Genomic DNA, 15,049 nt, shown 5'->3' on the forward strand with positions numbered 1-15,049 from the left:
GGTAATGCTCTTGTAGGCACATGTGCACCTGAGAGTCTCATGTTGATGATCCGGACTGCACATAGTATTGTATTATAAATAATGCATCAAAGGTACAAGTGGTTCTTTTTCACTGCGAAGATCCTTCTTCCAATTACCAAGAATATTCTTCTTTTAATATTCTTCTAGCTTTGGGCTAGGGAATACCTATTGACTAAAATATTAAGCTTTTGCTGAAAGAAACACCAAGCTTCAATAGTGTATGGAGATGAGTTCTGCAGATATCCACTCCCGATTCCACCACTCAATGATTTCATTTGTAGATTTGAGAACATGCTAACTTCCTTGGGGGGAACGAGACACTGCCAGTGTTTGAAAATATGTAAGTCAAAATGGTCTGTGGAACAAAATAGAAAATCTTCATCAAGTTTCAGCATAAATGTCTGCAAGTGCTGAAAAGGTTTTTAGTGAATAGAACCTGATTCCAAGAAGGCATGCTTGTTGCAATTGTGGCAGCTGGCATGGGGCCATATACTTGAAGGATCCACCTAGGTTATCCCACCTCCCCTGCCCTGCATTAGTCAGTGTAGGAAAAGAAACAGTCAGATAAGATGACCAAGTGCTCTTTGGACATTCTACTGCTTAGCAGTGTCAGGTATGTGAATCACACACATCGGACTGATGATGGAGGAGGTGTGATAATTCATGTAGGTTGGAACAATATCACTGCAATTTCCTTGCGGGGAGTGGGGGCTGGGACAGCCATTCTGATCCATTTCCCATATTTCCATTCCCCATTACTAATTGAGAAGAGAAAGCAGGTAGCAATGAAGCTTATTTCACCAAACGCAGAATGATTTAACTAATTACAACTTTTAACTCCTAAAGTTTAGTGACATTAACATGTTTCAGTTCCAGTACAAATTATGCTTTCTTTTTCTTTCTTGGTTTTGACATCAGCTGAAGTGACTTATTGTAGAACAGAAGTCTGCCATGCAGCACAGTCATCTAATGGTCCAGGCACAGACGAGGAATTCGCATGATGTACTCCAGCTCTACTATTTATGATCACCACTAGGTATGTCACAACCATTTCACCTACAACCTCTGTAAACCAAACTTAGTCCTAGGTAAGTCCTATGAAATTGAAGAGGATTAACTTCTAAGTAGATATGTAGAGGATTATACTGTCAAGCATATTGTAGTCTCTATCTTAAACATATCAGAGCAAGCTCTACTGAATAACTGATACCAACTAATACCGAAATGCTTTAGGATATTTGTTTTGTTAAAATATTTTGTCCCAGCCTGGTAAAGCAACAGTCTGAAAGCCAGAATTGATCCTGTGATACAGAATATATGTCTCAACTATGTGTGTGAATAACATTTTTAGCAGCCTAGCAGGTGTCACTATAAAATAAGACTTATTTTACTAACTAGACCGAGTCCAATACATGGTTACAGCCACTAAAACATCTGAATTGAAAGAGACAATGACCACTTTGCACAAAATACATTTTATTAAGATCATGTAATAAGAGCAGTAAATTTCATTAAAATATATGGATAGCAGATTTTATACCTCTCCCCGTACATGTCCGCGTATACTGAAAACTGAGACAACTTATCCGAAAAGGTTCTAATAGGCTTCATGTATATGACTCACCTCAAAACACACACAGAAAATTATGATTTGGACCGTGTCCTCTATTTTTTTTTAAAAAAAACCTGTTGGTAGAAGTATGTGTATGCTGTCATCAAGGAGGATTATGATGGGGGTGCTTTCAAACAAATTTCACATGCTTTCTGAGTTGTCACAACCCTATTAGAAGACTTCTCTTCCCCTGAACATTTAACTAGGCCTTCAGAATCAAGAGCAACGTAGAATCTGAAAAAAATGGTTCAGGCAGTCCATATTTTGAAATTGTGGTTCTTTTTTCAGATTCAAGTGGTTTGAAATAAGGTTCTTTGTTTATAGGATTTTAGAGTGTGCCCTATGTTAGTATGGTTTTCAGACGGTGCTCTAGGGATGCTTGGGTTTATCAAAAGCTTATGCGGAGTTCCTTAAATGACTGGTACAGTTTCAAGGAAGTTAGTTTGCCATAACCAAACCATGAAATGCACAGTTGTGGGGAAGTGTCAGATTTGTTACAACTTCTAAGTTGTAATCTCAGTTCCAACAGGCTGACAGCTTTGCCTAACAGGCCTGTAAAATGAGTATGTGCCATAGACTTTTCCTGAGAATCCTCAGCAATATACACAAATGGAAAGGGGTTGAAGTTCAAGATTCAAAGTTACAAGAAATACTACTTTAGATACAAAAGGAGAAAACCTCAATTTTCTCTCCCCTACCCAGTTTGTTTGCCACAAACTAAAGAGACTGGATTAAAGTCTTTTTTTCCAGTCAAAATGGAAATTTCTTGTGGTTTATCCTGGAGCCGAAGAGAATTTCCTTACAAGCATATGTGCAGTATTGTGTGGTTATTTATTCAGAAGGACAACATACATAAATAGCATGGTGACCTCTTAAGAGTGCAGAAGCTCAGGAATATAGTATTGAAATAAACCATACCTTATTTCTAATCAGTTCTGACTAATTAGTATGCAGTATTTGTTTGATTAAAATCTGTTTTAGATAGAAAAACAGCATTCCCTCTAGAAATAAGACAGAGACTGTGGTTCTCTTCCATGGGGCAATGAATCTATCAGTGTCAAGACAGCTGATGGACTAGTGTGTAACTACAGCTTATTTATGTGTGTGTCTCTTTCAGCTATGAAAGCTTGAGTTCCTTGGGACATTCCTCACACCACTGGGCGAGCTCAGTGCTGAAATCTTGAGATCTTGTGAGTTTTTGATTGTAGGAGTTCAAGCACACCTATAATATAGTCTGCAAATGACAATCTTACCTTTCAACGTCAGTGATGTTCCGTGGGCTTTCTGTGTTTGCTTCTGTTCAAAGATGCTGACCACTTCTGCTCATTTGGAGCATGTCATGTTGCGTACCAACTTAACTAACCTCCCTGTGCCTTTTTAAAAGATCAAAGTTCTTGTAGTTATGTCCCCCAATTTCCCAAACTATGATTTGTATATAGCAGGCACGTCCAACTTCCAATAGGCTGCGATCTATTAAAAAATGGCAGTGAGCTACCCATTGGATTGACCAGAGTTGCTGAGCTTTTGTTGGGAAAGCATCAAAGTTGTTGAGCTTTCGGGGGGAGGGGGGCATGATCCCGCAATCAACCAGGGACATACTGCAATCGACCGGTATATGGTACTTTTCCTTTCTACATTTATCCAGCTGAAGTGTGTGTTTATGAATGATGTCTGGTATGGTATTTATAGTTGTAACACAGAAGGGCAGAAGTATTTGGGTTTCCTACAATTCATTGCTTACCTGGTCCCTCAAAGGGTAAAAGTTTGGATGGAATAGGATCCTTTGCACTGAGAGGAATCAAATAGAGGTCCTTGACATGTCTGTTGTTATTAGCAACAACACCAAATCGGCCACGACTGCTAAAATAGGAGTACAGAGAAATGTAGGAAGGCACCTCTTCTTCTGTTGCAGGATGGAAGCGGATCAAACATAGTTCCTATAATACAAAAATATAAAGGAAAAATACCAACCTATTGCTAAATAAATAGCAAGTGAGGGCAACATGGCATCAATGCACTTCACTTTTGAAGTAATAATTTCAGAATTATTCTTATTCAATTTCTATACCGTCCTTCATCTAAGAATCACAAGGTAGTTTACAAAAATGCATACCATAATAACAAACGGAAACAATAACACCCCCCCATAAAGTTTTAAAAGCCATAAATTGTATAATTAGCCAAAGGCCTGGGAAAAGAGGAATGTTTTTGCCTGGCACTTAAAGATAGGTAATGAAGGCACCAGGTTAGCCTTCCTGGGGATAGCATTCCACGAACAGGGAGCCACTGCAGAAAGGGCCCACTCCCATATGGCCACCATCTGGACCTCTCTTAGAGGAGCACATGAAGAAGGGCCTCAGACACTGATTGCAGGGTCTGCAGCAGTAAATATGGAGTTATGTTGGTGATCCAAAAGATGGTGCAGCTTTAAAAAATCCCTTATTTCACTGCCATCAAATAAGCAAAGATTATGTAAAATTAATTATCAATATAATTTTACTTTACATTATTTAAGGTTGCTGAATTTTTCGTTATTAAAACACTTTTAGGGTTAGATCTAGTAAGGATTCTTACTATGATGGTTCACAGGAAGTCAGTGATAATTTATGCTGTGCTGGAAATTGAAATGTTACTAACACAGAACTGGTTGGGGCAGGGAAGAAGTGGTGAGAGTATACGGAAGGGAAGTAATAGCCAGCACAAAAAGCCATTATAGTATTTTGCTTGTCTTAAAGAATTTCAGATGCAAATTACTGACAAGAATCCAAACTGCTGCTGGGGTGCAGGTGGGTAGGAACAATTTTATCTTTCTATTTTGATGAATAGGCCTGCATGCCATGTTTAAAAAAGAAGTCTCCTTCACATTTCAAAAGAGACGTGTGAAAAACATTAGGAGTTGCTGCTGTACCATAAATTCAAGCCAGCAGTGTCCTCCTCCCTTAGGTAGAAGAACTTAGTTACATAGTTCACTGGATCCCATCCACAATTATTATTTCAAATAAAGTTCAATTCTTTCACCATTACCAAACAGGATTTTTAAAAAGTACCTTTGACACAGATGATTTCAGTTTGCCAATATAATCCCATACTGTCTTCGGTGAGATCCTCCCTCCAATATGAATTGTATCAGGTAAATCCTAGATAAGAAGCATTACATAATGTGAGAAGAGGGCAGTTTGAGGGCAAAGTATATTGCCCTACACCTCCCAGTAAATAGAATTATACCAACAGAATATAAATAGAAGCTAACGTATTTTTCCATCTATAAGACAACCACATGTATAAGACGACCCTTATTTTTGCAGCAACAACCAATCACCAGTCCACCCTTGGCAATATCCATGTATAAGATGCCCCTTAATTTTTTACATTATTTTTACATTATTATTTTTTTGGGGGGGAGTCTAGTCTTATACACGGAAAAATACGGTATATTGTGATTTTACTATAGCTAGAGCCATTATGTTCAAAATTCTGTTTATCCTTCCACTTCCATTTTCAAACTGCTAGCAGAAAACATAGTCCCCTTTTAATTCCACAAACCACAGCTCATTTTGAGGTTGTTCATTATGTTCCTTTCTGAATCTGGCACTTGGGTACCCCTACTATAGTTTCTTATCTGGGAATGAAGAAAAATGTCTGACACTGTAGTAGGATGTTGCTTTTATTTACATGTTCTGTCCACATCAAGGGGGATAGGTGCCACAAGATCTTAGGAACTGATGAACACTGTATTTGTATGGGTGAAACATGACTCTTTGTACAAGGAAAATAAGCTGGAAAGGCTGGCTATTGGTGTGCTAAGAACCTGAGGCCCACTCCCTCTCATATTAGGCTCAGACAGTAACATCTGAGGACTGTGAGAGATAGCTTTTACATAAAGAAGTATACTTTTGCACATTAAAGCTACAAAAAGTTCTTAAATATATAATTATTTTGAAAATTGTGACAAAACTTTCCTAGCCTATTTTCATAGAGTAAAAATTTAATTCTCACTAAAACATGCTGTTGAGGCACAATGTGTTTATATTTATAAAGCTGTCTTATCTATAGTTGAAGGGGCAAACATATTTCTATTTGTTTGCATTAACCACAGTTTGTCTCAGAATTCACGATATAAACATTGCTACTATATCATATTCATAGCCCACTGAGCCTAAGATCGTAACATACTTGTTTTCCAAACTAGGAGGAAAAGGGTTATTATTACATCTGTAAGTTTAGGAGTCTTCCTATCCCTGCTTCAAAACACAGGAAGAAAGATACACTAATTCCACTGACAGAATTTACTGGTGCACAGGAATCAAAATTCCAAGCGCCCTGTTCATAGTGACCATAAAAGGAGCATACGTAGGCTAAAAAAAAAAAAAAAAGGTTGAATACACTGAACTATCTTCCTCCTCTAAGGCAGGAAAGATATACAGTTGTTTCAGCTACTGCTCTACTCCCCACCCTCCCAACAGTTCTTACACAAACAATGCAAAGCAATACGTGAAATCTATTTGAATGTATGCAAGAACCAAGGTGGCTTTTTCTCAAATAATGTTATTTATGAACAGTCTGCGGTTGTTGGTTTGACACTTGATAATAAACTACATTGAACTTCCTATGTTTCTTTTTGGGGTTTAATACAGGAAACTGGGAGCTCACTGAATATTGCAGTCATCCCATGACAGTGGCAATCATCACTTAGTTAACAGTGTCACACTTCCTGGTTACTGTTCACTGTGTGTTCAGTTATTACAGATCACTGCTTCTCACCATCAGACCAAAATGAAAATGATAAACAGTGCTTTTTCAGTTACTGATATGAAGTATTAATACTAAAAATGGAATATCCAGCATGCCATTTCAGTGCTACTATTTTCCTCTTACAGTGGTACCTACAGCTATGAACTTAATGCATTCAAGAGGTCCGTTCATAACCAGAAACCGCTCGTAACATGAGGCGTGCTTTCGCTAATGGCACCTCCTGCTGCTGCCGCGCCACCGGAATGCGACTTCCGCTCACATCCCAGGGCAAAGTTCACAACAAGGGGCATCTACTTCCGGGTTAGCAGAGCGCATAACCCGAAACATTCGTAAGGGGCGGGGTGGTACGTAACACGAGGTACCATTGTACTTACAGATCACCAATACTGTTTTATTATTTTTTAAATAAATTGCTGTTCTATACAATAGAGGCAGTGAACATTTTAGGTGCATCCAATTGACACATGATCACCGATGCATGGTCTTTTTGGACCCAGAAGACGACAGAATGGGGACATAATGGGGCAGGGGCTGCTTATCCGTGTTCCGCTGACAAACGCAGGGGCTGGGAACAGAAGCCCCGCATGAAATGGTTGCCAAGTCAATGTACACATTATCTATGTCCGATTTCTTATGCTACACTGCTACACTATTTGCAGTCAGGCCACTGTCTGAACAGTGAGTTATTAAAACTCTTACCTAAATGAAATTTGAAAATGTTAATAGGTCAATTTGCTTAGCTTTCAAGCTATCGTGTTGAGTAAACATGGTAACATATTACATAGCTAACCTCTTACCGCAAAGCAAATTTAGTTAGAAATATGATTTTAGATATAGTTTACACAGAAAGCACAAGCACTTCAAAGTCGCACCTCACTGAGGTAGTCAAAGGATCCAGAGACAGGGTAAGCTTTGGTGACAAACTTGGCCACGCTTTGCATGTTGATAAAGCCTTTCCATATGGTGTTAAGGCGAGAGAGAAAGACGGACGTATCTCCTTCTTGAGGGGACCGTATCTCCGACATACTGCAAAACAGAAAACCCAGGAGGGAGAATTGTGTCAAGTGTGGCTCTACAAATTGTATCTCTACAAATGGCCCTCCAACCCAGGCAACCTCAACATTTTTCAAATTCCACATCAAATGATCCTAAATCTTATGAAATATACTTTTAGTAAATTAAATTAATGGGCTAGAAATCAATTTTTAAGACTTGCAGCACATTCGGTGGAAGGCTAGTGATCACAAAAGACGGACCATTAATTTGCTAACCCATGAATAGAATTCCTGTTATTATTAGGGATTGAGTTGATATTTTAAGACTTGTGACTGATTCTCTTTTGCATGAAAGAGTGGGTCAAGCATGGAGAGACACTGAAGTTCATAAACCTGCCTTGAATGAAGGCAATGTGTGACCCCACGTTCCCCAGTTCTTACAAACACTGGCTCCTCCTGTGCATCAATGCTACTAGAGGTTGAGAAGTGTGCTACATGAGAAAATAGGACTTGGCAAATCTTCAAAGTATGCAGAAGTAGTAAAAAATCCTCCTGTTCATGGCTTTGCTGTCCTTTCCTCCTAGTGGCTCCTGCGAGATTAGCACTAGTTATCTCTCCTTCACATCTTGAGGAGAGGCAAAGAATGATCCCTCACTGTCACTTAGCATCAGAGTACTTGCAGAGCAATGGCAGCAAGGGTGTTTGGTCTGAGCTTTTCTCCTTCTTGCACAATTGGGGGACAGCAAGGAGGGGGGGATACCTAGTTATGCCCATTAACTTGCCCACCCACCTTGCCCCCCATTTTACTCACTCTGGGAAGCTTTCTTCCTTAGAAGGAATCTGAAGGCTCCCCCTGCACCTAGATACACACACACCATTCGGTTGCATGGTCCCCTTTGCACAATACCGCAGGCCTGGTCACCCTCTTGCAGACTGACACACACATACCTAACATTTAGGGATGGTTGAGCTGCCAAGTATCTTGGGTCCGATGATGATGATGGCTTCGTTAATATTGATTTTGGAGCTGCTACAGTATTTCTGGATATTTCCAGTTTACTTTCCCCTACAGAACCTTTGTCAGATGCCGGGGTGGGATGCAATGCAGAAGTCACAGTAGAAGCAGAGGTTGACAAAGTGCTCATGGCTGTTCTGGGATCCTTCCCAGAGACTGTCACAGTAGTGATAACACCGCCAGCATAAGATGTGGGATAAAGAGAGCTCTCATTGGGTAGAGAAGATAATGGATTGCTTTGTCCTTGTGTTAAAGGAATGTAAGCTTTTTCTATGCTTGGCTGAGGAACTACTTCAGCTACAGGTTCAACAACAGGTTCTGCAGCAGTCTCCATTTCCTCTTCTTTTGCAGCCTCCACTTCATCTGTTGGTGTCGAGCTTTCAAATTTTGACTTCATTTCTGGCTTTGGTTCCGCCTTCTTAACAGAGGACGATTTTAGTTTCTTTGAAGCTGGTTCTTCATCAGATGCTGACATCTGACCTAAATGGTAAAAAAAAGGTAGCATGTAACATTGTGAGTCTGTGTCATTTCATGGACATGTTGCTCTATTTCCCTTGGAGACAGGGAAATCACTTCTTGCTTGTTGCTGTTTTATAGAAGCAAAATGTTTATTTTACTGCAAGAAGAAAGTCTGGCCATTTGTATAATTGAGGCTCCAGTCAGATTTGGGTTTACTCAGAACAAAATTGGTATGGTAATTTAAATTTCTGCTTTGCATTTCTACCACGTGGGTGTTCACACAGCCTTGGTAATCCATGTGCATACCTGTACAGATTTTGCAGTTCAGGTCAAAAAGATGGGCTCGGTGTTGACTTGTTGTGTCCTGTAACATACTGCTGAAAACATCAAGAATTGGAGCGCTGCTTTTCTCAGGAGCTGCTCGATCTGCCTCTTGCTGCTCCTAAAAAGGAATTGAGGCAATGGTATGATTTGCTGGTATCAGGCTCATTTCAACTATACACATGCAAATTCCTGTAGATATGCACAGATTTTAAACCAAACATCCACAGCTCCAAAAAATAAAGCAATTGATACTACTAAAATCTAACATAACTTGACCTTTCAACAAGTGCAAGCTCATATGCAGAAAGAGATCCTTATAAGGTTTGCGTAAATTCATTACTGGCACCACAGGTTTCGACAGCACCCAAGTGGGGAAACAGAAAGTGTGCTGGTCCCCTGTTTTGGGCAAATTAATTAATGTACGGGCAACAACCAATTGACATTCACACACGTGTGCATTGTGGTGACCCAGAAGTGGCAGGAAAACGGGGTGGGAACAAGCTTATGTGTGCTCCGCTCTCATGCACAATGACCCAAAACACAGCCATGCACAAATAAGGGGTTGCCTGTTTATCATTGGTCTCTTTGCAATAGGAACCATGCCAAAGCAACATTCCAGGTAATAGGCAGTGTACTACAGTGTAGAGTGGTGGGTGGGCTATTGGTTTGGTTTGTTCTTGTTTTCATCATGTTCGTTGTGGTTTTATTCTGTATTTTATGCTGTGAATCACCCTGAGATCTTTGGATGAAGGGCAGTATACAAATTTAAAATAATAATAATAAACAATACTGTGTACATGTACCTCAGAATAAGTAGAGAGTACTGCAGGAATTGTGCAGCGTGTGTGTAAGCTGCTATAGAGCATTACTGGATTGTGCCCTCTAAAATAAAAAAGGCAAGCAAGCAGATAAACCATGCTTGAGATCTTAAAACATGACATTTAAAATTATACAATATCTTCATGTAAAGAACTAAATTTTGGTAAATGGTCTATATAATTAATTGTAAACCAGTGCCATGAGTGGCTTATACTTACATCTGAATCAGACACTGGTGGGGAATCTTCCATATTAGCATCTGGGATGGGTTCTTGTTTTACAGCAGATTTCTTGTTTTCAAAAGATTTACGTCTAGCTGCCATTACCTATGAAAACAATAATGTGGTTTGTATACACACACAAAGTCAGTGATCTAGACTTTAATCATTAATCTGTAGTCAATTACCACATCAGCTGGAATTGCTCATCAACCATCCTTACGTAATAAACACCACAAAATTTAATTGCTTACTGCTTTGGCTGGCTTTTCTTTCCATGTAGATAGCTCTTTGGATACGAGTTCTTCCGGCTTCATTCTTACAAGCCTTGACAAAGGAAGGTCTTCCCTAAGAACACGATGGAAAAGTCCCTAAAGAGAGAGGAGTGATTCAAGGTGAGCACTAACTACTTACACAACTAGCAAATGAGAATCTTCCAATAGGCAAGTAAATTGCTGTCATCCAGTTCATGAATTCCTTCTAAAAGGTCTTAAGTGTAAATAGAATGAAATATTTAAAATACATTTTTTAAAAAAATATTGCCAGGTTAGCAAAATATTAAGAGTCTACTCTATAACATAATTTGAAGCATGTCTGTATCAGGAATGGGAACAAACAATAGATGGGATTGAGCGTTCCACAGGCATTTTCTCCACATGCAGAATTTTATATATCTCTATCATATTCCCTTGCCTCTTTTCTAAACCAAACAGCCCCAAGCTTGTTAGTTTTAGCCATTCATGCTTCCAAAGCCCCCCACTCCAATAAAATTTACAATCTTCTTGTACAATCTTGATTGTACGGAAAACTCAAAGCAGTTTACAAAAAGAGCTATAAAAGGCTGTTGAGAAGTCATTCACTTTCATACAAACCTGATTTTTAGGGTCCTTCAGATTGAACATAATGCTGCGATATTTACTCTTATACCGATTGTCTGTAGCCTGGAATAAATTAAACATCTCCTTTTCAATGTTCAGTGCAATCTTTCCCACCTCACTCTCTGTCATAGCCAGATCATCACTATCATTTACTCTGCCAAAAGAAAGAGTTAGGAAAGAAAAGGGAGTCAAAAATGACAGTACTGCTAAGTAGCTTGATCTACCTACATGCAGGAAGAATCTTCTATGACTTAACTCTCAAAAATGGCCTACTTAATTCAGGGATGAATTTTCCTTCTTTGATTCCCACTGTCGACTGCTGCAACATCCTCTGAATATCATATACTCAGGAGGATTGTTCTGCTGCTTAAAGTACTGATGATAGTTTGGGAAAACTGGTGATGAGCACATGCATTTATATTGGACAGTGCTTATCTGTTTTGCGAATACCATGTTTTTTTTAAAAAAATCTAGTTTTCAAGAAAGTAAGATTGCCTTTGGGGCCTTCCATTCTTGTTTAAAACCTTCAAGAAATGTTGACATTTACTAAGGTATTTCCTTCTCAGTCAAAAATATTCACAACTATTTTAGCACTAAACTTATTTCAGATACATTATCTAAAGTGCTATGAAAGGTGAGAAGAGATGAATATCACTGTTCGCGCAGCATTACAACTAATGATTATCCTAAACTATACAGATTATTTGCACAGAGCAAGTGCACTTAGTGCCTACCTTTTCCACAATATCTCCTTAAGGGATCTCCGTATATTTTGGCGAATTTGAGAGTTAGGCTGTGATTGACTAGAACTTGCAGATTTTGCTTGTGTAGCTGAGGAAGTTGTTGAAGAAGCAGAGGACACCATGGGCTTCCTGAGTCCTCCACCAATGCTTGAAGAGGAAATTGTTTTTTTATAAACTGAGGAAGTACCATAGGACAAAGGTGAAGGCTTTGATGATGACACATTGCTTGATGTAGGTGGACCAGTTGAAAGTGAAGATTTCTTAGGTATCACCCCTTTGAAACCTGCAGCGGAGTATTTAATTGGATGCTTAGAACTAGTAAATGTAGAGGGTTTCTTTAAGGGCAGATTTCTGCTTTGGGTAGACACTGCAGAAGTGGGTTGAGACGCTGCAGTAGTTGACACAACCATTTTCTTTGATGCTACTGAAGATTCAGCTGGCTTATCCTCATTCTTACGTTCCTCTTTCTGTGCTGTTAACAGGAACAAAACACAATAAATTATATTTTTTTCAACAGGTGCTGCAAAGATTCAACAAGAGACATGATCCAGTAAGCCAAACATGTGCGTAATTCTTTTAATGAAAATAAAGAGATTAAAGAAGATCAATTTAGGCTAGATTATGGACAAACAATATTTGTTGTTTAAAGCTATCTTATAGAAATGATAGAAACTTATATTGGTTTTATGAAGAAGGTGCCTTATTTTTGTACAAATTGATTTGACACAATAAACTTGCAAGGCACAGGAAGAGATGGGCTGTGCCCATGATGCAAATGAATCATGCACAATGAATCATGCCCAAAGTTTACCAACAGGAAAGGGTACAATCTCTTAAGGAGAGAAAACATATCAAAAAGAAAGCTATTTCGAATACGTGTTTTTCACACTTTTAAAACAAAAGTAGATCCATCTTCAAAGATTGCACACATGAGCTAACGTTAAGCTAACACATATACAAAACAGCAAGTATAAGGCTCAGGCAAACAAGCTGTTTTTTTAAGGAAAAGAAAGAATATTCACTTTCTAAATAATGCGAACAATTCTAACATTTATTATACTTGTATCAGATATGTTGAATTATCAGTGTGAAGTAATGGTCACAACACATCAAACCAAATACTTAAGCTGAACGTTTTAGAAGAGCACTTGTTAGAATAGCATCTGACTAAACAAAGATGATTTTATTGCATCTCTCCCCATTTCACCTGAAACACTTTAGAATTCTGCTTGTAACATCATGCGAATTCTTGCATCATAACATCAGTTTTCATTCCTACCTGTATATGTGTGGCCGCAATCGACCACAACTTTCAACACATGCTCAGTAAGAAACTTGTAGGATTGTAACATATTATGATATTCACAAGTGTTTTCTGTAAATAAGTGCCTCCCTCAAAAACAAACACTTGCCTTAAAATGAAATTGCAAGGTTCTATTTAAACTATAGAAATTAAGGTATCTAGATAGATAGATGCACATGTGAAATAACTCACACTCAAAAGAAAAATAACCTCTATTAACAATGGAATAGATCTGGACAATGGCTGGTAATGAGGAACAGTATAACATTCGTTAACAGAAGGAATGTAGTGTGAATTGTTTGTTATTATGCAGTTTTCAGTCATCATTTTTTAAGCAGCATCTTAAAACATAGGCCGTAATTTTGGTAGCTGAAAACCATACTTGCTAAAAATCTCTAAACAGACATCTGAAACCTATTCTCATTAGAGGTATTTAAATATGATCTCTGAAGTAACATTGAATGAGAGATCTGCTCTTCTACAAATTCATTAGGTATTATGTACTCACGTTTAGCAATGTGCTTTAGTTATTCCAAGGTAAACAATCTTTGTGGCTTTTGTTGCAGCTGCCTCTGCAAAGTGCTGCTATCTTGAACAAATGAGTTTATGTAATTACTACAGTAGGAGTAAAACTTTGCATTCATTAATGTTTAGCATACTGGATGGGATCAGAGTCCAACCACATCAGATAATTCAAAATACTCATGGTGAGCTAGTGTTCTGACCACTCGATCGAGTCGGTGTATCTATATGTATGATAGCATTGTGAATGGCATGGCACTTATTGCCAGATTGAGAAAAGACCTGGAAATGAAGAGCCACTGATGTTTGTATTTGCGATTAGGCTGTTTCATGTGATTTAGTTGAAATAAGTGAATAAATACTCCTGTTGAAGAGAATACTATGCCCTTACTAGAAATAGTTCTTTACAGAGGTTCAAGAGCAATAGGAGATAAACACAATAATCTTGATGTTTATACTATAATGTTTATACTTCTGAAAAATTATACAGAACTCGCTTTTCAGAAAGGAATATTTAACCACAGAAATGTTTTGTAATCTAAGATTGTTACCTTGCCTTTCTTTAGCAGTAAAAGTTTTTGTGTAAGGACACCAATTGGATACAACCCATAAAGTTACACACACAACTATGTGTGTTCCAAGGTCAGCTTGTGGCAGCCGCACAGCACAAACCTTTGACACTGAGTTAGCACTCTGACCATGGCATCCCATACTAAACACCCACATGGCAGAACAGTGGTCCAATAAAACCAGGTTGCTAGAAAGACAAATTCTAATGCCTGTGGTTCCAAGTTAAAAGTCAAATCTTTAGCATTTAAATAATTTTAATTTAGAGTTTCAAAACTTGCAAGTTATGTTTCATATGGAGATAATAAAAATATGTACTTCATTATACTATAACGTTGACTTTTTACACCTATTAAAGTTTAGTATCGCACAATATTTTTGATTTAGCACACCAGTAGATTCAGAAACAGATAACTTGTTCACTCATTGCAATTAGGCTTCTTAAGATTGGAGATGCAGCATCTGATGTGTTCATCCCAGTTACTCAAGTTTTCCTTTTGGTACTTGTACATAATTTGCTCTACCCAAATCCCTGTCCCCTCCATGCTTCAAAGCCAATTGTAGCTGCCCCGTTGGAACTCCTAGTAGTCTCTTTTCCTAATCTGCACAAATCACTAAGTATTCACCTTATCCCCAGGGATGCTCCTCCACGAGGATTCCTTTGAGGAATCTGATCACCCTGCTTTTTATCATTACTCGTTTTTGCAATAAATTAGAATCTGGCAATAGCATAGAGCAAACACAGGACTCTATTTACTTGCAAACTCTGGGAAAGCTCAGAATTTAACATTTGTCGTAAACTGCAGCATTCTTAAAAGCCC

General features: G+C 38.4%; 1 protein-coding gene across 11 annotated transcripts in view; it reads right to left on the bottom strand.

The window, feature by feature from the left end:
* Positions 1-15,049, bottom strand: part of DIDO1 (death inducer-obliterator 1) — a 66,479-nt gene that overhangs the window by 9,931 nt on the left and 41,499 nt on the right. For 9 of the 11 annotated variants that reach the window (XM_083618270.1, XM_083618269.1, XM_083618260.1 and 6 more), the window contains 9 exons: positions 11,828-12,308; positions 11,088-11,247; positions 10,470-10,586; positions 10,216-10,323; positions 9,161-9,296; positions 8,329-8,875; positions 7,258-7,411; positions 4,681-4,770; positions 3,375-3,570 (listed from right to left, as the gene is read on the bottom strand). In XM_083618270.1, coding sequence (XP_083474396.1) covers positions 3,375-3,570; positions 4,681-4,770; positions 7,258-7,411; positions 8,329-8,875; positions 9,161-9,296; positions 10,216-10,323; positions 10,470-10,586; positions 11,088-11,247; positions 11,828-12,308 — 1,989 coding nt within the window. Of the gene's footprint in view, positions 1-1,480; positions 1,868-3,374; positions 3,571-4,680; positions 4,771-7,257; positions 7,412-8,328; positions 8,876-9,160; positions 9,297-10,215; positions 10,324-10,469; positions 10,587-11,087; positions 11,248-11,827; positions 12,309-15,049 lie in introns of those variants that run through there. The other 2 variants (XM_083618262.1, XM_083618261.1) reach the window with 1 other exon arrangement.

The sequence above is a fragment of the Podarcis filfolensis genome, assembly GCF_964270895.1.
Source record: "Podarcis filfolensis genome assembly, chromosome: 6".
Taxonomy (NCBI): Eukaryota; Metazoa; Chordata; class Lepidosauria; order Squamata; family Lacertidae; genus Podarcis; species Podarcis filfolensis.